This window comes from Vidua macroura, chromosome Z, assembly GCF_024509145.1.
Source record: "Vidua macroura isolate BioBank_ID:100142 chromosome Z, ASM2450914v1, whole genome shotgun sequence".
Lineage (NCBI taxonomy): Eukaryota > Metazoa > Chordata > Aves > Passeriformes > Viduidae > Vidua > Vidua macroura.
The window spans coordinates 26,536,398-26,560,925 of record NC_071611.1 but is presented as its reverse complement, the minus strand read 5'-3'; the positions used below and the strand labels follow the sequence as shown (position 1 = coordinate 26,560,925).

Here is a 24,528-nt window from a genome sequence, read left to right as displayed (position 1 = left end):
GATCAGAAGTTGTTTAATCTAGGGATCAGTGACTATCACGTCTTCGGCACTCCAAGAAATGCACCACCAAGGATAGGCAGACCCTGTCCCCCTCTCTGTAGGTGAGTCCCCACCAAGCACAGAGCTGTGATCTAACAATCCCCACATAGCTAGCATAAACGTGTTGATAGTTATAGTGCATCTAAGCTACTTTAAAAGAACAAAGAACACAGTGTGCTTTTGCACTTCATTAGTAGATGAGTATACAGAGCTTACAGTTCAACATTTGGATGGAGCAGAACAAAGATCATCTTATCCTTATAGAAGTGAGCACTCAGCACTTGTTCTGAGGGAAGAGCAATGTTTAAACTGTACTGATTCAAAATTTCAAAAATTGTAAAGAATTATTTTAAAAAAAGAAGAATAATGACTTATTTAGCTGTTCATAGCACTACAGGAAGTATTAGGAACTGTACCTGCTAAACTAAGAGAGGTTAAAACAAAACTATGTCCTGGCAACTATCAGAAGCCCACCATGGGGCAAGCCGGCATTACCTGATGGTCCTGCAGGCTGTCAACTTCCTGCACAGCATGTCATCCCCTGAATTTTCATCCATCCCTTTCACCACAGCTCCAATCAGATTAGACTCTCACTCCTTCTGCCCACTCCGCAATCTATCCACTTCTTTCCTGCACACCTGAGGCAAAGAATAGTTTTTCATCTTCAAAGAAACAATCTTCGCCCCTCATCCAAAAAGCTACTCTCAGTTACTCATCCCCTCCCTCACTGCTTTTCCAGTTTCTTAGACTGCTTGACTGTGGCCTGTTGGGGCAGGTTCCTGGGAGAAGTTTGCAGAGTTTGTTGTGGCTGTTCCTCTTCTCCCTGCATAGGTCACCCCTGCTCCCCCACACCATCAACACATGTTTGCTTCTGCTCTTCATCTGGTTCCTTTCCTTCAAGCTCACACTTGAACTCTTTTGATGTCATCCTAGTCTAATTTCTGACATAAAGACTATTCATGACTTTGCCAGCTGCTTTTCCCAGGACATACTCTGAGGCTAAAGCAGATGAGCAGCAAGACGAAGTCTCTTCAAATTCAAGAACAGATTTTATCATCAGTGTCTAGGGAACTGCACCCCCAAAATCTGTCCCAAACACTCAGCCCAGCTGATGGAACAGAAGTAACCATTCAAATCTCACACGGAGACTAGCTTTTCATCTTTCCTTTTCCTCTTTCTCTTTTGATGAAACCACTTGGTTATGGTATCATCAGAGAGAGCATCTGAACATCATCTTACCTGTTTTTTTTTACCAGTGCATGTCTATAAATATTGCTATTTCCTCATCCAAACCTCATGCTTTGGCACACTCAGTGACAGTAATAAACCATCTGCAGTGCACCATGTTCAAAAGTTTTCATTCTATGCCTGCCTAGCAGAAAGCCATATGTGCTACAGCAGTGCCATACTTGCTGTGCAGTGTCTTTTATATATACCGGGACAGGATATTCACTGTATTCAACCCTAATCTATTCAAGTAGGTCACTCAGAGTTCAGTGTAGCACACACCACTGACACAGAGTATCTGGAAAACAGTATTTCCCCAAATACTCTGAAAAAGCATGTCAAACACAGACCTCAATCAATGCAACTACCTATAAAAAAACCCCAGATTCAATCAGAGCAATAATTTGTCAAAGTCAGAACCTTGACATCCCCCTATCTGTAGATGCAGATCTTCAGTTGCTAGTAAAGCACTTCCACAATGAGACCTAGTGGGAGTGAAAGGAGAGAAGTGACAGAAAAAAGAGATTGGACCCCTGTGCTCTGGTGAGATCCCAGAGTCTGGAGTGCTGCATTCAGCTCTGGGCAGTCCCCAAGACAGGAAGGACATTGACCTGTTGGAGCAAGCCCAGAGGAGGAACACCAAGCTGATTAGAGGAATTGAGCACCCCTCCTACAAAGAAAGGCTGAGAGACTTCGGTTTGTTCAGCCTGAAAAAGAGAAGGTTTAGAGGTAACCTAAATGTAGCCTTCCAATACCTGTAAGGAGCCTACAAGAAAGATGGAGAAAGACTTTTGATGGAAAGATGGATATGACAAGGGAGGAAAAACTGAAAGAACAGGTTTAGAGTTGATACTGGGAAAAAATTCTTTACTGTGAAGGTGGTGAGGCACCAGAACAGGTTGTCCAAAGAAGCTGTGGATATCCCATCCCTGGAACTGTTCAAGACCAGATGGGGAGAGGCTTTGAAAACCTGGTCTAGTGAAAGGTGTCCCTGCCCAAGTTAGGGGGTTGGAAATTGGTGGTCTCTAATGTCCCTTTTAACCCAAACCATTCTATGATTTCAGCAGCAACATTAGAGTTGTATTAAAAGTATTTTAGTTCCTCCAACACACTCAATCAGTGGTGAAGACTTGCAAGCTGTAATTCTTACACATGAGAAGAACAGAGCTACTGCTGACTTCAATGAGACAGGCCCAGAAATTAACATGAAGAAGTTAAATCTTAGAGATTGCATTTTTTAAGTTTTAGGGAAAAGGTATTATTAATGGGCTCCTTAGAAACCTGGGTGCATGGTTCTTTAGTATTCACATAATGGAAAATTGTCAAACCTGCTGAATATAAGCAAGTCAAATGAAACAAAGCTATCAGTCTCCTCTCTGTATCATGGCACTTTCCCAGTAAAAGAGGAAGAAAAGGTTTGGATCACTATAAAGCACCTACTGACTGTTTCTTACAGACTTTTTCTCAGGAAAGTGGCAGGAGTCCATCTTCAACTCACATTATAATTCAAAACACTTCTTCCAGTCTCCAACCTTGAAAATCTACCATGGGCCAATAAGCTATTTCAAAAGCTGTTAGGAAACTTCTGCAGATCAAGTGATAGGTCTCTGATGTGTCTGGACAGGTTCACATCAATTAATAAATTGTAGTTAGAGGTTGTATCTCTAGGAAAATCCTGTACAGTTCACTGATAGCACCATAAGCCAGCATAGCTAACAGAAATGAATTATGAAAAAGGCTCATTTTTATCACCAGCACAAGCACTTTTGACCTTTAAAACATGACCTCTATTTAAGGCAGAATTGTACTTTAAACTCATTAAGGACATATTATGTCAGGGTACTTCATCACGATTTCTGAATGTGTGCCTTGAGAGAAACTTTCCAACAGATGATGCAGCAAGAGAAAAGATGCCTGAGGTTATTCAGTTTTTGGCTCCTTGATCAGACTCCTTGGAGTAATATGGTCATCATGAAAACATTCTGCAAACACTAACTCCATAGTATTTCAATGTTTAAATGTCAAAATTCGATGAAAGCAGTATTGTGCAAAATCACTAACAACTGTTATTTTAGAAAGTGCTTTATCAGGCATTACCAAAGCTGTATTTCTAAACAAAGCAGTTTTCTTGTTTTACTTCCACGCCCTAATGCTTGCCAGACAGAATTTTTACTAGTAGGCAGCCATGTGAAAGGATTCACTGCCTTGAGCTGATATATTCTATTTTACACTAAACACATTCTTATTTTAACAGCAACACTCAAAAAGCTGAATGCTTCACATCAAATATTTTTAGACCTAGTTCAGGTAACAAATCTGCACACACTTTTCCCAAATCCTTGCTCCACCAGTCATGAGAAATTTAGAGTTTTCTCTCCTGTAGCAGAAAGAAAACCCCAGCTGCAGATTTTTCTTCTGTACCTGTTTCTGCCACTACAGATGCTTAAGCAAACCCAGGCTGCCCCTCCTTACTCTGTCCCAGCACTACATGTACCAGCACAATTATCTGACTTGAAGCAAATGGCTAAGAGAAAGTGACCACAGAGAAAGGTCAGGGGCTTTGTTCACTTGCTTCTTTAAATGAATCTGAGAAGTGGAACACCTGAAAAACAAGAGCAAGTAATTCCTTCAGTGCCTTTTTAGCACAGACATCAGCCAAGAGCACTTTTTTTTTTTTCCCCAAAAAAGACAATGGACTGTTTTCCATGCATGGGAAAAGCACAAACTATCATGGCATTTCATTATTTCATTTACAAAAACTGTGTCTTTCACCTTATTCTGTCAGACTCTTCTCTTTCTAAAAAAAAAAAAAAAAAAAAAAAAAAAAAAAAAAAAGCTATTTTGGTGAACTATCTTTCTGAAAGGCCAGAAGAAAGACATTTTACTTTTACGAACTGGGGGGCATGGGGGGAGTGGTGGGAGGCAGGAAGAAGGGAAAAGTGTTAAAAGGAATTTGCTTATTCTTGAAAACTCCCAAATGAACCTCACACTCCCTCTCAGTCACAATCCCTGCCATTCCTATAAACAAGAGAAAAAGACACAGATAAAATCAAAACATTAAACAAATTTCTTATTATGTCCTTTTTGTTGGTGATGAACCATAAGCCTTTTGTAGATTGGAGGAAATTTTTCATTATGGTCACCTGCTTACTCACATCTTGCATCACATGAAAGGCCACACAGCACACTCAGCATTAATTATTAATCTAATCATGTAATCAAAGTACCAGCTAAGCAGGATCTTCAGAGAAGATATAATTCCTCTGGTGACACCCAGTTCATACAGTACAGAAACATAATAACTATAGAGCCTTGTGAACTCTGCCCTGAGACAGTCACTTTTGAAACACAGAATATTGACACTAATGTAAATCAGAAGCACTGCATGCATGTTTTCTCTTTGAACTTGCTGGAAATTAATGGATTGTTGAAAATTTTGCACTGCAGAGCAGGTATCAAGGCTTTTAGGGGGCCTGTAAAGCAATGGCAGAGTTTGGTTCTTGGTTTTGAAATCTAAAGACAAGCCACAAGAAGGTGAAAGTGCTCAGAGATGAACAGATCAAATTCTTTCTGCACTAAGGATAAATCCAAACAAAAAATGCATGACGTATAATCTTTTGCCAATTACAGATCAGCAGAATACAGATATAGATTTTTTACTTCATCTGCTGAAAGCAGAACAAATACAAATAATAGTTTTGCTGACCCCAGTGAATATTCAGTACATAAGGAGCCCTTTACAGATTTCAGAGGAGGTCTCAATGAATGCAGAGCAGCTGCATTCTGTTGCCTCTTCCTTGCCATTTCAGGTTATTAAAGGTCAATCTTGTTAAATCCTCCAGTTACCCCTGCTTTCCTAGTATTTTTTTGCACTGTAATGCAAAAGTAAAACTTTCATTAGACATGTTTACAAAGGTCTGAAAATGCTGTTTAATGAGGGTTTTCTAAATTTGTTATGGTCATTATTGCTATCATCATCACTACTGTTATCATCATCGTTATTATAATAATTAAAAGGTTCTTCACCCATAGGGTAGTTGGGCACTTGAAGAGGCTCCCCAGGATACTGGCCACAACACCAAGCCTGACAGATCTCAGGAAGTATTCAAATGACATTCTTAGGTACATGGTGTGATTTTTGGGGTCATCCTGTGCTGGGGCAGGAGTTGGACTTTGATATTCCTTGTGGGTCCCTTCCAACTCAGAGTACTCTATGATTCTATGATTTGCCAAGGAGCAAAAAAATTGCTGTTGACATTGAAAATACCACTGCAATCTCAGCCAGTAACCACAGCAAATGAGCTACTCCCTGCAAGTTTCAGGCACTGAAAACTAAAGCAGACATGATTTTTCTTACTTATATTGTTTGTCAACAATAAAGAAACAGAAGATGCTACAAAAATAATGAGAAGTCTCCCTCTACTACTACCTTTTCCTCAACAGAGTATGAGTGCATAAGCTCAGAAATAAATAACATTTCTGGGATAAATTCTGTTTTCTCCTATTACTTCTCAATTAGAAAAACAGTGTGTGCTACTAACCATCATGTGATATCACTTTGACCCTGAGGAAGTGGAGAAAATGTTGAAATTGGAATCACAACAGAACTATATTTACTTAGGAAAGACAGATCAAGGTCTCTCTCTGTCGAGACAGAAAGCAGTAGGAGTGTTAAAAATTATCTCCAGCTTTATACACACACAAAAAAAGAATAAATGTCAATACCATTCAATACTTTACTTCACCAAGACTTCAAGTAAAGTGTAAGCTCTCCCCAAAATAGACAGTAGACATCCCAGTATTAAGTATTATACTAATCACAAGGTTAGATCAGGGGTCTCATGGGAAGGAAAAAAAAAAATGGAAAAGAGACATGAACAAAGGATTTGAAAACACCATAAAAGCATGCTATTAAAAATTCAAAAACCGGCAAACACATATCTCCTTCAATGCCATCAGTACTTCAGAGAGAAAAAAAAAACAAAAAGCAAACCACAGTTTTTTCCCCTCTCCCAATAGCTTATGTTCAATCTTAAGTGGAATTTTGATTTTTGTTTTTTAAAACAGTTGAAGATAGCGTGCCTCAAAAGTTACTGGGTGGATCAAGTCAACACTTCCCTATTCTGTAGATGTTAAACAGAAAAATGGGAAGCCCTAAAACCCAACTTCAGTCATGAATCCCATTGAACTCTGTTCCAGCAAAGAAATTGCCAGACCAAGTTCTGGCAGTCTCCCAAACATGCTGCAAAGTAAATCCCAGACCGGGTCTGTACATCAGGCAAATGCAGATGTACTTGAATAAAGCACACTGTGCTTTCCTTGGATCACGGCAAGGGATGGGATGCAATCTGCAACTTGGAAACTGTCAGGAAATAAATACATTCCCGCTTTTAACATCTACTGATGTGACATCATTTCACTGCTTTGTTTCTTTAACAGAGAAAAATAGTTTGGAACAATGTGTAAACAGATATTTGATTTTTACCCATTTTAGAGCAGCCTGTTTGACAGCCAAGCTTTAAATATAGTCCTTCCACAGAGTGTAACTTATGATGCAATTGATGCCTTGAACCTTTCTCCAAGGCCAATGACAGGCTGCCCTATGTGCAAACGTGACTGGCATGCAGCAGCATCCTCCATAACCCCACCCAGCCTCACATCCCAGGAACAGCAGCCAGGGTCCATAACCTGCATGCAATGGTCCACCACAAATTCTTCCCATGCTAAGCCTCCTATCTGGGATTTTTGCACATTTCCAGTGAGCCATTTCCCTGTCTTTCTCTGCTCCCACAGCTTCTTCTATTCTATCCACTGTCAAACAAAACACATGAGTGACCTGAGCATAGCTATAACACTGCAGGGCAATTTCTGTGCAGTTAGATATGCATGCCTGCAGGAATCACTGTGTTTTTTTAATTGTCTCAGTGGACAAATTCTGCCTTTGGACCTACACTGAGCAGACTTAGAGAACAGAGTGACAGGTGTAATGAAAAGAATTGAGTTTAAGTCAATTTCATCCATTAAAGGAGTTCCTCTAACACTCTTACGGCATCAAATTTTAAAATGCATCCACCTGCTTTGATGGCAAACAAGTTTTAAGAATATTTAACATGCTATAGTTGATAGAGGGCTTGAGTTGTCAGACTAGCTTTATCACTTCTCTTGTGAGGTGAATACATCACCAATAGCCCATGCAATAGCAATAAAAGCCAGGATGAGAATACAATCTCTCATGTTTGCTGTCTTGCAAAGTGAGCAGTGTACTCCTGCCTTGTAAGAATTACACATCTTCACAATTGCCAATCCATGGACTCTCATCCCAGGACAGTCAAGCTGTTTGTCCTCTGGATAGTTGGAAAATTATACATGCCATTAGCCATCATCCTACCAGAATAAATCTGCACTCAATGCCACACTACGACTCCCTTGTCAAAATTTACCAATTCAATTAAAATTATAAAAAAAAGCCCTGTAAGATGCTCTCCCCTTTAAGCTAGTAGAGCTGTTACACTTGCAGCTCATGGAGGTGTCTTCTTCCAAGCCAGAACCTGCCTAGCATTTATAGACACTAGAAGCTGTATGAAGTGTACTTCCCAGCACCTCAAGCTCAAGAGCAGCCCCTTCCATTCACTAAGAGGATTCATTAATGACCTTCCTCCAGACTCAAATTTGTCAGGCTGAAAACCCATTCACAGCTCAGTCTCTGCTTCTGAAACCAGCTTCAGGCCTTAGTTGTCAGGAATGGTGCTAATGTACAGAAGAAACAGTGGAGTACATTAAATGTTTGAGGCCATGTCCTGCTGCCACTGCTGAAACAGACAACCAGTATCTCACCTCTTTTTTTGTGCCTAACACAAAGCTAATTCTTAACACAAGCGCCAGATCACAGCAATATTTGGGCTACCATTTCTCTTTTCACAGAAGAAGTAACTCCACAGTTGGTCTTTTGTCTTTCATCTGTTTGTGAATTGATATCTAATAGCACCAACCACTTCATATGAGACACCAACGAGCTTATATGATTTGAAACTGCAAAATAAAAATCTTGACAATATTTTTTCCCTTGTGTTTTAAAGAAAACATTCAACTGAATTACTTTAAGTTGTACTAATTCAAGGATGCATGTCAGTTCCACAACTCAGTTGAAAAACAAATACATCACTTAAATTTTCTAGGGGATTGTTTGGCTTAAAGAATCTTTCTCCCTTTTGGTGTTAAATCTGGGATTGAAGAGATTACCCTGTCTTCCTGTGGATTGCAGAAAGTGCATAAGTAATTCAAAGAAACATGGAGAGCTGGAAAACAGAAACAATGAACAGAGCCATTTTCACAGCTCTCTCTAATTTGAGTGAGGTGGAAAGAATCTGAGGGGTTTACATAGCCACACATGGAGGTCTGCACATGCCTATCTAAATCTAGCAACAAAAATAGCAAAAGCAATTATGGGAGGCTGTCACATTATCAGCCTCAAACGACAGTGCTTCCAGAACATCAAGAAGTGCTCTGACAAATGTCCAAGTGCCTACAAAGTCCATATAGACTCTTTTCTCCTCTGGGACACTACTATACTCTACCTCTTAAGAGACCCTTGAATTTAAATACAGGTGAATACAAAGTCGTCTTTATTAAAGCATATGAATCATTGAGACCAACAGCAATCAAAAGCACCATATAGTGCACACGGCTGAGCCACACAACCTCACAGCCGAATCAGCCCAGTTGTAAATCTGACCACATATTGCTTTAACAAGCAACCACACCCCTTGCAGAGGAACACCACTCATCTCGTGATGGGGAACACTGGTTGTGCAACAGTTCTATCTACTAACACAGGATTCACATGGTCTGTGGCCAGCAATGTCCAAAGCCAAAGCAGTTTCCAGCATTACTCCATTCTTAAATATGAGATATGAACTGCCAGAGTGCTCCTTCTCTGGACAGTGAACGGTTGAAACATTTGCAACAGAAGTGATTTTCAAAGGAACCCAGACTACATCCCTCAGAAACTGCTTTATTCTATTAAGTATTAGTTTGCAGTACCTAGAAGGCAAAAGCTGGGTGCAATGCCATGCCTGCACATTCACTGAGCACTGATCCCTCCAGTCCTTGAGCTGCTTTTCCCATCCAGAGCTGGGGGTACAGCAGCACATTGGTTTTTTTTTTTTGCAATTCTAAACATTCATTGGACCAATTTTAGGACTTTCAGTCTCAAAACAGTAGCTAAGTCATAGAGATGTGGATTTATAGCATTCATGAAGTAATAGCAAAAGCCTCCTGCTCTAGCAGCATGTTTCTTGTGAACAGTCATTTCTTGTATCCAATATACAGTAAGATCCCATACACACCTGTGGGCAACTGACTAGCATCAGTGGTCAGTACAAAGTAGTGCTATAAAGGCTACCACATACAGCTACTGATCCATCTCTTCTGATCTATGAAGAGCTATTCATATCTCTCCACAACCTCTCCAACTCCTTTCTGCTGGAGCCTAAATAAACACTTCTTCCAAAGATCAACAGCTCTCCAGGACATGCTAAGCTGAGAAAGAAGGATCTCAACATGTGAAAAGTACACTCCTGCAAAGGGGCTGTTAAGAAGCAAATTCCTTTAGTCCAGGTAATCTCCTCTGGTCCAAGGCAAATAGGCAAATGATGACATAAAGCATTTTGAGTGCTACACTAGGGATACAGTCCAACAGGATATGTGCCAGGGAGAATGCACCACTTGGTCAGCTGCTCCAGCAGCATGGCATACAGCCATCACAGCCCGCAGTCCAGTGTGGGTGACATAAGCAAGGCACACAAGCACTGCCACACATGCTGTCACTTATTCTGTCATTAACACACAGAGAAACAAAGGCCTTGGCTGCTCTCAGGTAAATATGAAACAGTGCAGAAGGACTTACTCAAAGGTCAAGAGCAACACTTAAGCCCTTCAACACTAAGCAAAAGATGTCCTTCTTTCCCATGGGTACTGTCACAGATCCTTTCCAACAGCAGCTTCACGACTCTCTTAAGCAAGGTGCAAACCCCAATACCTCTGCTGTCTCTAATCCCACAGCTCTGTTCCTCTCTACACATCTCAGCCCAAGCTTTTCTTTAGCAGCCTTCCAGATATGTAGTTTTGGGTTGGTGATGTACAAGCACCTCTGCAGTATCCCTCCCTACTCCTTCATGTGCTCCCCATGGTAATGTAACTCAGCCACTACTGATACCTTGGTGAGGCCACCTCAGGTCATGTTTAATATTAACTAGGAGCTACCCAGGCAGAATGAAGCCACCACTTTGACCTGACAATCAGGTAGACTTCTGAGTGGAGTATAAAGTCAAAGAGGCTTTCTGGTTGCACCACAGATAATCCAAGATGTAGAGGAGAAAGTGAAGAAGAAATGAAAATGCTGTGTGCTCTCTTGGTGAAACTTAGCCTACAAACATCAATACATGGGCAGCAGAGCATGAACTAGCTTCAAATTTGTCAGTCTTCCATTAAAAAAAAAATACAAAAAACCAACAAACTACAATTTGTTTTACAAGACAGCAACGCCTAAAAGAAAGGTGGAAAACTTTGAGAAAGAGAACTAACTGGCTCTGAAGTGACTATACTGTTATCTCCAGTTCATGCTATGGGACAAGTGCCATACGGTTTAGTCTACAAAAACAAAGGTCACCATCCATCATTACTCAGCATCATTATTCCACAAGTATACACACTGAGCAATGACCCATTACAAGTTACCTCAACATGCCAGTAAGCAGGTTCAATGCGTCCTGTACAGAAACTAGCACAAAAGGTTTCTCTTGCCCTTAGAACTCACCATCAAGACTTTTCATATGCAAATATCACCATCCAAGCAATTACTGGATTGATTGATACCACTGACATCACACTTGCATACAAAAATTCTGGCTTATCTGCATAACTGTATAACTCTCCAAAACAAAATGCTGTTCTACCTGGCAGTCTAGGTAAGCATGCTGAGGACCAAGACATGAAACAGCAAGTATACTTGTTGATCAGTATTTCTGTGTGGACCAAGATACTTCAGCAATAGATATAACACAGCTAAGTAGGTTTCTTCGAGGAATTTCATCTCATGACACACCCTAACTTCAAACATTTGACCTTTACAGAGGTGCTGCCAGCCACGTTCACTAGTACTTTATTTGGCAGACAGAGGTGCGGAGACAAAGTTCAGAATTTACAACACGGTAGTAGCTGTAAATTATCTACCAATCCAAAAGAATTTTCTGACAAACCCATATGAAACATGTTACTAAGAAATATTTTAATATTTTCTGCCTAAAATTAGGTACTTTTACAGCTAGATTACAATATTTTATATTTATGAAGGGCACAGGTCTTTAAATATTTCCTGTAGTCTGAAAGTATTTGAATAATATTAATTCACTGATGACCTGCCAGGGCTGAATGGTTACCATAATTTTATTCCTGAAGAAACAGACTGGCAGACTTCACTTGTAGTACACCAAGTCTTTGTAGTACTCTGGTGCCTTCCCCAGAAACAGTGACCCCCTTAACCACCCTCCATGGTCCCACATTCCTGGCAACTTGAGCTTTCTGTTCTGCTATGGTACTGCAAAACTTTTGGCTTTAACAAAAGCCAAGGAAGCACTTTTAGGGCTTGACCTTTTAAGTACATTAAACTGTAGGTACATTTTTGTTCAGCAGTTCACAACTATCATATCATCAAGCAATACTACAATTAGCCATTGCAAACCAATGAACAAAAACCAACATTATGAAAGAGGCAGGTTTCGGAAACAAAACAGGACAAATTGTTTTTCTATTGAAAAGAAGTTGCAGAAGAATGAGAATTTACTTATTCAACATAAAAAAAAGACTTCTCAAAAAGAAATTTCCTGGATAGTTTTCTTTTACTGTATCTTTATTGTCCTAATACTGAAGCTAAAACTTCAGTGTTTTATACAAGTTAATGCCTTACTGAACAGCTGAGCAAGAAAAAAAAATGTTCTGGCAGCTCTGTTTATGAAATTGCAGAATATTCTTTATGAAACAAAGTATATTCCATTTCATGCAGGGAGAGTCAAGGCTAGTAAAATGAGAAGTTCCATGGTTTAAATTCAATCTTATCATAAGAAGGTATAATTTCTAAAAAGCCAAGAGAAACAGTATCTACTTTACTATGGATGATTATAAGCCTAGCCAGCCACAACACATTTACTGAAAATTTGATTTGCTTTATATGCCAAAGCTTCAATCACAATTTAAATCCTTCAAATCTGTATTATCTTTACAGTGCAGTAATTACACATCAGCAGAGACAAGCAACAGCAAAAACCAAACCCAAGCTAGAATTTGGTGTGCTGCATCTTTCCTTTGGAAAGGAGGATGCTGTGGTCAATATTACTTTTGCCAGATTAGGGCTGGGAAAAATGTGGGCATGCACCTGTTAAAATTCACATAATTCAAGACCTGAGAGCTTGTGATACAGCTGTTTATGCCCACTTCAGACCTTTGCTATTTACTAGTATAATTTTTCAAATTATACTGGATGTCAGGATAACATCTGGAGGGCTTCTATTAGTGGCATCCTTGGTTACATTTCTTTAAGTGCGAAAATCCCTACTCCTAATTGTATATTCTTGATTTTTTTTCTTCTCAGAAGTTCAAGGAAATGGAATGCTATCAATTTTTTGCTCCTTTTGGTTTTTTGTTTAGTATGCAAGAGACTTTGCTTAAAGGTAAAAGTAATAAAACAAACAATATATACCAGCAACCAAAACCTCATTTTATCAGATGTGCTATCTCAGGAAGAAAGGGACCAAGCAATCTAACAAAAAAAAAAAAAAAAGATTCTTTCCTCAATATCAAATATAACACCCTATCAAACTTTACTGACCTCTGCAGATATTACAACCCTGCTCATTGTATTTAAAAACCAATTTCCTATGTTGTATAGGTGTAACAGATACTGTGGCTAGCTCAGAAGGCATTTGCAGAAGCATCAGCTACCAATGACAGGATTCTTTTTTCATGTTGACCCTTTACCCAAGTTTTTATTAAAGCTGGGCTACTGTAATTAAATACGCAAACAGTGATCTGAAAAACAGCTGAAAGCACACACTCTTCACCTGTTTAATTAATTCTGGAATTTTAAAATGTAGACCTGCTACAAAATACTGTTTTCATTACAAACATGGTGAGAAACAAAATATGCCTCCTGACATAGACCCAGTCATGTTCTGCCTGATCTTTTGCTATTTACTGTTTATTTCACTATTTATTACTCTCCAATATGGACCAAAGCACATTGTATTTGCACACAGTTGACTATCTAAAATAGTATTTGCTGTAATTTCAGCAGCTGCCAATTGCAAAAACTCACCTTGACTTACTCATTCAGTCTATTTATTGTCATTGATATCCACAGCACAGTGTTATTGAATATTAAAAAGTCCTCTCCAAGCACTCAGGACAAAGATTAAATATGACAAAGGCAGTTCCCACTCCCCAGATTCACCCAAGAGGGTACTGCTGTGAGCAAGCAGGCAGCAGGCAGAGCTCTGGGTGGTTTCACAACCAGCCACTGTACCTGGGGCTGAAGGCACCATCCTGCCTGCTCTGACTCAGACCCACTGCCACAAGTATGCAGCAGGGGAAGAGGGCCTGCACATCCTATGGGTGCTGCTGCAGAGCTGGGGAGCACCCAGCTGGGACCCCTCCATCCAGTTGCAAAAAAAGTTGCAGATGCCCATCACTTGGGAATGTTTCCTGTAAAAGCACTCTCCCAGTGCAGCTGAAGGGCAGGACCCACCATGTGTTGTGGAAGAAGCCGACACTCAAGCCTCTCTAGCTGGTCTGATTTGAATTGTCACCCTGTTGCTCTCTATCTTGCTTTCCAGAGTCCCCAGTTTTGTTCAGGCTCTGTAGTGACAGTGAAAATGCAATAATCATGCAGGTACAGACAAGGACTGCATATCAACAACTTTCATCCCTAATCAATCACACAGAGTGAATAACCACACAGTGAGAAACAATACAGAACTTTCTCATGTTTCCCATTTCTCCAGACTGGTGCTGGGAAAAGCATGGTCATGCACCTTTGACATCCAAGCCTGGGCCTGGCACTAGCTCAGCTTCCCTGGGCAACATTAGTCACCTTCTGGAAAAGTAGGGCTAGAGGCTACACAGCCATGAGACACAGGCATCTCTACTTGTTTCTGCAAGCTTTTTTGTAGCTGTTTGTTGCTGGGTTGTTTTCACAGTAGCAAGAGTGTCTTGGGGCAAAGTCTCATGGTACAACAAAATTACCTCAATGGTTCTCTGTGAAGGGAGAAGATGCCCCTCACACTCTCTTTCTCACAGCAGCTCTGTCTACCCAAAAGCACTCCCAGAGCCTCCACCACACCCTGCGTGGTCACCCCTTCCTTCCTAATGAGCACTGGGACCAGTGAACTGAGGCAGAGGAGGACATCCAGCAGTATTGTGCTGCCACATCAGCTCCATCCATGACAGCCCAATCCCTTAGTAAGGGAAGTACAACACTCCTTACACTGCATCACCACCTTATGAAGTAATAACCATTGAACAGTACTAGTAGATACTGATTTTCCAGAGATCCAGAAAAGCTTCCAGGTACCTAACAACCCTGAAAACAATTGTCCTGGATATGAAGTCCCATCATGGTCTGTAGAGCTAAAAGAATGTTTCATTTAGAGAGCTGCTAGTGGCAAGAATCTCTATGAAAAATAAATACCAGGAAGGGGAGGAGGTTACTCATACCAGATGCTATTTTAAGTCATTAATTGTAAAAATAATTTCACATCTCCTTGTGAAATACCAAGGGAGCTGCTTCAAATTAGCTAGAGGACTCAATTTCAAAGTGACAAGTAGCCCTGGGAAAGGGGAAGGTTGAAGACAGCCAGGAAGAAAAAGTAGTCATAATAGCAGCAGAAGAGAAAAGGTTGAATTTGGAGAGTAGATGCCATAAGATGGCAGATAGCTGAGCTGCAACATACCAAGGAGAAACCTTGAGTGAAATCAAACCTTGACTCACTGAGGTTAGCTGATATGGTGGACCTGATCTAACACCCCCACAGTGAAACCAGGTCCCTTCCCTCTCTCCAGTGTGCATCTGCACCCCATCCTCTTCCTCTTGCCTGCTCAGATTCTCCTCTGACCCCTTAATCAGACCAGTCAGCTCACTAAACCACAGAAAACTAACTCAGCAAAAGAGCTAAGAATTCCCTTCACATAGCCAGCATAGCAAGCTGACTCATCTGACTGAGGACAATCTCTTGCAACTGCACAATGGGGGCAGCAGGAGCATGTGGAGCAGGTCAGCTCCTCCTGGCAGTAGGATGACACTTGCCATCTTAAATATCTGAACAAAGAACCACTGCAGGAGAAAGAGGAAGAGAGAGCAAAGGAGGCAATATTTGCTACACCAAATGGAACAATGTAGTGAAGAGGAAGTAAGAATGGCTGATTTTTTTAACAATGCCCCTAGGACAAAACCATTGGCAGCTATTGAGAGGGAAAATGTGGATCTAAGGCACAATTTCATAGTAGATTACTGACTAAAATACACTGGTTTAAACCATAGCAAAGATGCTATGCTTCATCTTCACACTAAGGTTTCACAGCTTCCACTACTAATCACAGTTCAAGTTTTCTTTTCTCAATAGAAATTCACAGGAAAGTCATCCAAATACAGTTTATAAGTAAAAACATCATCATCAAAAAACACAGAGCAGAAGCAAGACACTACCAGTGGTGCCAATAACAATAATATGAGTATAAGAGGCATCTTTGAAAAAGTCTGATCAGATGGAATATAAAATAGGCTTTTACATATATAATATTTGCAGCACTTGAAGCTACTTCAAAAACACAAGGATATTGTACTCTGTTTCCCTGCTCTCTAATTATGAAAATGTTGTTGAATATTTGTTTTGAGAATGAAGTGAACATAGCACAGTACATTTGCACAAAGGGGATCAAAACTCTGTGCACTTTCAAATCAGTGTTTCATCACTTTTGCTGTTGCTTCAAGAGATGAGTACTGCTGACCAGTAGGAACTGGTCCAGAGTCCATCTTATCTTATTGCCCTGCCTGCACTTACCACTGTAACACTGAGATTATATCAATCATTAAACCTGTAAGAGCCCAGGTGATTTTCTGCCATCTTAGCAACCTGAGTCAATCCACAAGAACTAGCACCAAGAAGGGAACGCAGCCACAGACCAGGAGCAAAATACTTTCCCCAGTTAGTAACATAAGCCTGACCCAGCTTCTCACAAAAATACAGCCTTGTGTTTTAGTATCTAGCTCCTACTTTTGATAAAAATGGACACCACAGCCAGTTTCAGGATGTTGTCTTGATTATTTCTAAATCTTTCTTTGAATCAGAGTTTTCATATTGGGCATTAGTTTCTCATGCTGAGTGCTATGATACTCCAACATTCAGTCAATCCAAGTAATTCAAGATAAATCAAAAATTATGATGCTCAAGAACACGACAGGCCTGAATGTCCACATTTAAAGGCCAGAAATAAGTGTGTTTTCATTTACTCACCTTTTTGCTTCTTCTAAGTGACACAGATACTCATAAGCAATATTCTGACGCCTCCTCTCATCCATTTCCTCTGCAGAAAGCCTTTCATCATCCACAATAGCTGCAAACAGAAACCCATATCAAGTTATGCATGAGCCCAGCTGATTTTTAGAGCAATTTTACTTAGAACCTGGGTGAATTGCTGAAGAAGGGAAATAAAAATAGTTATCACTTCTCTTTAAAAGAGGCCTTTTATAGTGTCTAGATGTCTAGGTCTCCAAGGGAATTCTGTCCTTTCTACAGAGAATTCCTCAAGTTTCACTTCTTCAAAACCAAGCGTGTATTGCTCTGAGGTCATTGCTTGGCTTGGGGGCAGGATGGAGCACTCATGGTGGAGCTGATGGAGCACTCAAACATGGGGTGCTGAGGCTGGGAGCCAGCAGAGCTTCAGCTTACATATCCTCAGCAGAGTTTAAAGACTCTCATGAGGAAGCTTAAGGCAAGAAGCAGGTGGAGCAGCCCCATGCTAAGCAGATCCTCAACAACAGAGACAAAGACAACACACTGCAAAGGTATCTCAAGGACAAACATGGGAATTGGCTGCCACTTCAGGAACCTGTGAGACTGCAACATGCTGAGCTGCCTCCCAGTGAAGGAGGTGACAACAGCTGTAATCAAATGAACTATCTGTGGTTTCTCCTACTTACTGTTGCAACCTCATCACCTCCCATAAAAACACTCTCCCAGCTTATTAAGGATGTCTGTGCGCATCTCCAGCTGGAAATAACCTCAATTATTTACAGCTACTACCCAGTGACTGGTCTTTCTCTACTTGTAGAGTACAGAGGGGGTCTCTGTGAGCAGGTCTCCAATTCTTCCAAATGCTTCTACCATTGAGTCTGAAGGAGCATACTGTTGCTCTGACTTCTAGAAGAATTTCAGCCACAGCAGTGAGACTTTGTAAACAGCCTTCAGTATAGATCAGTTACCAAAATGATACCCTATTTGTACTAAGCTGAGTGTTGGACTAGGTCATCTTGAAGTTATCTTCCAACCTTGATCATTCTGTGAAAAATGTGGTCCTACATTCTTTCATGTTTTCAGTCACATGCTCACATCATCTCTCATGCCATAGCTGGCAATGCAGCAGCTGCATCAGTGAACCAGAACAAGGGGCAGCTCTTGCTAAAGAGCTAAAGAGACCTGTTTCTGGGAGGACTGGCTCCCTGATCTGAGCCACTGCATACTTGCAGGCACCATGGTGCAGGCACAAGGACGTGATGGAAATGCAGGGCAGGACTAGCTGCTTTCTGTGGCGTCCCACGAGCCAGTTAGCTGAGAACATCATGACACATCCTCCGTGAAGAAACAAAGCCCCTGCTCCTCCTGAAATGCCATGTGCTTTGTTAGTTCCATTCCCACACAGACTCGTGCATGCCAGGAGCAAGTTCTCAGTTTTTCCCTGACAATAGCTTCAAGTAGGGGATAAACACTTTCAGGTAATGGATACAGGCAACTCAAATAAAAGGCACTTAAAAACAGCAGGACTCTGGGTTTTGCAAGTACTTGCATACCTTGAAATCGGTACCTCAAAAAAAAAAACCAAAAAAAAACACCAAAAAAAACCAAAAAAAAAAAAAAAAAACACAAAAAAAAAAAACCAAAAAAAAAAACCCACACACACAAAAAAAAAAAAAAAAAAAAAAAAAAAAAAAAAGAGCCAGAGAAATGATGTCACATGCATTTACTGAGGACACAAAAGAAATTACACTATGCACCCACATTTTGGACTGATGCTACCATACATTTGTTAAGGTCTTGTATAGCTGCTTCAAGCTTTGTAGTTTAAATTTTAATGATCACATGGGAGTTGATATCTCTCATCTTCCTTTGCTTTTAAGATTGCTCTTCCTAATTACCCAGATGTTTCATACACCAATCAAACAAATATATGTCTTACTCAGAGTTTCTTTTAAGTCTGGTAGCTCCAATAAGCATGACTCACTCTAAAATGAGCTCTCAGATACTGTAATCAGGATTTCACTTGCCATGAACCAAAACATTAGTTTGGAGGCAAACATGGGACACAGATGGCAAAACACTATGCCTGGCCATGGAGGCTGCTCTAATACTGTTCTTGCCCTCACCACCATCAGCACAACCATACAGGCTACTCTGACTCCATGACATAGCTCCTCTGCTGCAGAGGGCTCCTGACTTCCCAGAGCAAGGGAAAAATACTGACGACCACCACACTGAAACATAATGTATCGTTTTATTACTTGCAACACTATGATCAAGGGCCCCTTTTCAAAAGCTCTCCCACCTATGAGTGCTCATAAGTGGAGACAAGTGCTGTCAGAAGAGCCCAGCTGATTGTCCTACTTGACTATGGTCCTATCAGCTAGGGTGGGACAGCCAATACCAGGCTAAGCCTTCATCCCCCATAACAATTCCCATGCCCTGTTCCTTGTAACTGGTTAAACAGTTTTTTTACTGTTTTACTGTTTTTTTTACTCCTGCCCTCCAAAGACAACTCAACACAGCCATAAGCAAATCAGAAAAAAGGCAGCTTGTCTGAATATAGGTGAAGGAAAACCACATGACCCATTTAATAAGTATCATTCTAGGAATTAACCTGAATAACACTAATGCTTTGCAATTTAGTCCTGGATCTGCACAACCATGGGTGCCTCCCATCCCCAACAAAGGTATCCTAGATCAAGCAGCCCTGGCCAGACTCAAATCCCTCATTAAAATTATTTGCAAAGATTGATTCAGAGAATGGATGAAGGCACCAACAGATATTGTAGAATTGTAATAGTTGTTCTGCTTAGCAAACACTGCAACAATGAGAAGTAAGGGCAAGATTCAAAAACAAGTAACTTGTACACACTGGGAAGTGGAAAACCCAGCTCCTTTCTGGAGGGGGTATCAGCAGCTCACAAGTTGGAAATCAGACTGCTTTTCTGTTAGGGCCAAAGCAGCTAAAGTTTCTGGGCTGGATATCTGAGCACTGAAAATACAGAGCACAGGGAATGCCAACACCTACAGTGCTAATCCTGGGAGGAGTCTCTTACAACACCAGCTTCCAATAAGTCTGATTACACACTTACCCTCCAGCATATACTGGCTTCAAAGCAAGTGTGCTATCACATCAAGAGTGGTTGCAGACACAACTTTAGAAACAGAAATGACAACCTGCAGGTGGCCTCAAGACTGAGCTGCAGGGGCAATTACTTTGAAGACTTGGGTTCTTAAAGTCTAGTCTATAATAATATATTCTGGCAAGGGCTTCAGTCTTTGACTAGAGCCCTGTGTACATCTTTCTTCAAACATCCTGAGAGCATCCATCAAGCCATCCACACCAAGTTCAACACACAAACAAGTTTTGAGAGGTTTGGAGACAGAAAGCCCAGTCTTTCTGCTTAACAGAGCAAGTATTAGTCAGAAGACTAGGAAGATTGATGAAAGAATAAACATATTTCTGTATCAGTAACTGTTTGATAATGCTTAGCTCACAACAGAAGATAGTGCTGCAATAAAGAGTGTTATGTGGCAGAGTAATCAGGGCTGGGCTTCACCTGAGGATTTCTACCAAGCAGGATCCTGACACAAAGTCTTCCAGCAGAGAAGATCCAAATGCCATAGAACAAGGCACGCTCTACATGAAAGCCATAGAGGGGAAAAAAATGTCATCTAAACAACATTTTATGATTAAATTCATTAATTAAGTGACTTAACTTCAAATTCAGATGAATTCCCTTAAAGAGGGAATGTTAGGAGTGCATCTGGACAACCAACAAGAACTAATAAAAATGCTAGCCTTAAAGCTATTTCAATTCATTTTAGATGTTGACACCCTCTTAGCCAAGAGTCAGTAGACATAAAACATGTGCAAAGTTCACTCATAGATACTTCTTTATGAAAAAAAACACTAAACAAAGAGTGTGTAGGAAAAACATGGAACAGTGAGCAGTACCAAAGCTTAAATTGCCACACATGGGAGATTTATTCTGGTACTCAATACAGCACACCAACTTTCCAATTCTTTCCACAACTGATTCAACAGAAATAAAGGAATATTCTACTGGTAGCTTCCTACTTATGTATATTCTACATATTTAGCACAAAAGTAAGTGCTTACCAAGAAGTTTTCCTAAACTGAACACTTGGTCATCTTCCATCAGCTGACACATTGTACTTACATGGACCCTCCTCTCCTAAAATTGCCCTGTGTAGGCAGTATCTAGGACTAATTGATGTTTTGGGTCTGGTTGTGAATTGCAAATCTTTCTGATGTGCTCTGATCCAAGATAGCCACTCCAGTTGTTGGCAAATTCTTGGAGCTATGCCAGTTGCTGACCACAGAGCTGAGAACTCAACCCAAGGCACTCCATGACCTACAGTCAACATGGTGCCTGCAGGATTTACTAAGTCCAACTCAGAAATAGTAGACAACATGAAAACATTTCAAACTTCTGGATTTGAGCAAGTTTTCAGAAATAGAGCCACCACGTCTGAAGATGCAATATTATTACTGAAACTAGCAATCAGCCCATGTGCACAAAGGCCACTGGAGCCATGACCTCACTAACAGAATCCAGAAAGAGAATCAAAACTTCAGGTTCACAGAGATGTGGTCACTTTACACAGGAATTTTAAAAATAAGTACTGTCTCTCTAAATGTCATCCAGTTCAGAGTTCATTCTCATATTACAACATGACAAGGATTTTGGAGGTCCCAAGCTCACAGAGATAATTTACATTGATACTGAGTTTACTGGAAATCTAATCACTGTTTTAGTACTTCACCACCCTTAGAGAATTTTCTTAATGGCTAATCTAAATCTATCCTCTTTCAGTCTGAAGCCATTCCCACTGGTCCTATCACTACATACCCTTATAAAAAGTGCCTCTCCATCTTTCTTGTAGGCCACAAGAAGATCTCCCAGAACCTTCTCTTCTCCAGTCAGAACAACCCCAATTTTCTCAATCTTTCCTCACATGACAGATGCTTCAGCCTTCTGATAATTTTTGTGGCCTCCTCTTCTGGACCTGTTTTAAAAGATCAGCATCCTTCTTATGTTGGGGCCCCAGAGCTGGATGCCATACTCCAGATGGGCTGTTAGGTGGCTGGAGTGGAGCCGCTACAATCACCTCCCTTGACCTGCTGATCACAATAGTTTGTTTGAACTTACAATTATTAAGAGATGTTTCACAGGTTTAACTTGCAACAGTTTGCAAATTAGTCCACAGATCCATGGACTGTACTTTTAAAGGGTGCTAAACTTAAAATAATACGTAACAAAAGAGCATGCAAGGAAAAGTAATATTTGTTACAATTTCTAAATACAAATTTATGGAACACTTTATGAGGCATAATCCTTAAGTAATTCAGGTAAAGCCATTTACCAAAGAGTTGTTCTTACCTTGGAAAAACTGAAGCTGGGAAAAAAACCCTGCAAAACTTACAACAGCACTTAAGGCTTCCTGGTCATTCATTTTCTCTCACACATATGACTATCTGCAACAGTTCAAGAACAGCACGTGGCTGCTCCTAGCAGGCAGACCCTTTAATAAGGCATTTGCCACAGACATATCAAAGGACTTCTTACACTGAAGGCAATGACAGGAACAGAGGCTTTTATTTCCCAGGGCCAATCCCCCTCAATTTCCTGCTACCAGAGACTTTTTCCCATGGAAAGCAAGACATGAGCAATAAGGAGGAGAGCTCTTTTGGCACCACAACAGGGAAGCTCAATGAACAAGACATAACAGACCATGGAGAGAACAAAATCCTCTTACAGTGATAGAATAGAATTTCTAAAGTCAGGGTTGGGGTGGGAAAAAAAAAAAAAATACAGGCATAAATATAAAATGCTGGGATAAAAGTTTTTCACAAGAGTGTTTGAATTAAACATTAGTTAAAGCACATTTCACAGTCTCAGCTGTCTGCTTTCTGAGCCACACAGTAAAGCAAGGCCAGGCAGTGTTTCAGTCCACTGGCAAGAAGTTCTGCAAATTCTGTATATGCCCCCCTTACATCTTACTGCCTTCTTCTCCCAATCTCATACCCCCTATTCAGTATTCCTACAGTCAAAAGTACTCAACAGAGCCATTCTATAATGAAAACAAAAGCCAGGGAGCCTTTCTTGCACAAAAACATCTGACTGACAGTTTGCTGCTGGCCATAACCAGTCCCAGTGACAGCTGAGCCCAGTACAACAGGCTCAAGGCAGCATCCCATTACTTCTCTCTGTAGCGTGAGGACCTTAGGCATTTGTCATCCCAATTCAGTGCAGTAGCTTCAAGAAGAAGCTAGTTGCATTTTAGATGGTCACAGTGACTTAAAACCTTATTTAATGAGAGAGCATATAACTATCTTGTCCTAGTTTGAAAGAGGCCAATAAATTCATCTTTTGTGCCTGCTTTTTATTCCTAGTAAAACTTACAGAACTACTACTCTCAGATACCTAGCACCCCATGAGTACCTGCCTTGGCCAATTCAACTCCATGGTTCCTCCTAGTTTGGCAGTTCATGTGCTGCAACAGCCAAACCCCGTACATGGAGCAGGTTGAGCTGGCAATACTCTAAGGCAGGCTCCCCAATGCTCACTGCTCCCCAGGCTGTCCTTATTGCAAGAGGACAGGAGCTCAGAGCACTGCCAGGAAGCTGCAAAATACAGGGGAAAGATACATGTACAGATATAAAAAAAACAATTCTTAAAGCTACAAGCAGATAGAGTTCCCCCCGAGCCTCCACTCCCATATCAACTTGCAGGTATCCAATGTAATGATTTATTAAATATGCAGATGAAAGTGTGTCAGCTAGAACAATGTGAACAGAGAATTCAACAGGCTACTAAGAAAAAATGGCTTTACAGCACCAAACACCTATTACAGGTGTTCCATTTTTAAAGTATTTTGTACCTACAGGTCTGTTGTTATGCTGAAAGTTGTTTATCTTTGCATGAAAAATTTAAGGCTGTGATGAAAACAGCTTTCTATAGACTTCTTCTGTCAAAAAGTACAATTGCGAGCAACTAGCATGTGTCTCACAGCAATAGGAACAGATGGCCTGAACATTTTTCTGTGTCTCCAGTTAGGGGCATTCAATCCATTCCCTGAAATTTGCTCAAAGGAAGGTCTCTAGACAAAGGCAGACACTGCAAGCACTAAAAAACCTACAACAGCTGTGAACTTGGAGGGCAGATTCACATGAGAGAGTAGACTAATATGAAAGAGTGGGGGTCTTCAATATTTAACTTTTCAAATGTTTCCAACATTGAACTAGTCTCTCCCTTAAAAACAGCTATATCTCTCCTAATCTAGTTTTTTCATTGTTAAAGCATGCAGGCTTGTATTTTCAAACAAAAATATAAATGCATCTTCTGGCCAGCAGATAGATATTATCCACTCTTACAAATTGTGTGTCACACAGGATCTCCAGGGACACTGTTCTGGACTACATCTAACTGCCAGACACTGCACAAACAGGGAAAGCAAACACACACCATTAGCATGGGAGTGTTGAATACAGACATCCAGTAAAAGACATCCTGATATAAAATTAAAAATGTTTGCTAAACCAGTCTTTTCCCTGAGCTTTCCCAGAGATCCTCATTCCTGTGCACTTACTTTCCTGAGTTCTCCTCTTCCTCCCATTTCCTTGATAAAGGTCTTATTTCAGTCATATGTATCTGCTACCACAAGGCCAGCC

At 40.6% G+C, this 24,528-nt stretch overlaps 1 protein-coding gene across 3 annotated transcripts in view; it reads right to left on the bottom strand.

The window, feature by feature from the left end:
• IQGAP2 (IQ motif containing GTPase activating protein 2) overlaps positions 1-24,528 on the bottom strand; it is a 123,091-nt gene that overhangs the window by 84,251 nt on the left and 14,312 nt on the right. For all 3 annotated transcript variants that reach the window (XM_054003012.1, XM_054003009.1, XM_054003010.1), the window contains exon 2: positions 16,827-16,926. In XM_054003012.1, the coding sequence (XP_053858987.1) occupies positions 16,827-16,891 (65 nt within the window). In that variant the 5' untranslated portion in view covers positions 16,892-16,926. The remainder of the gene's footprint in view (positions 1-16,826; positions 16,927-24,528) is intronic.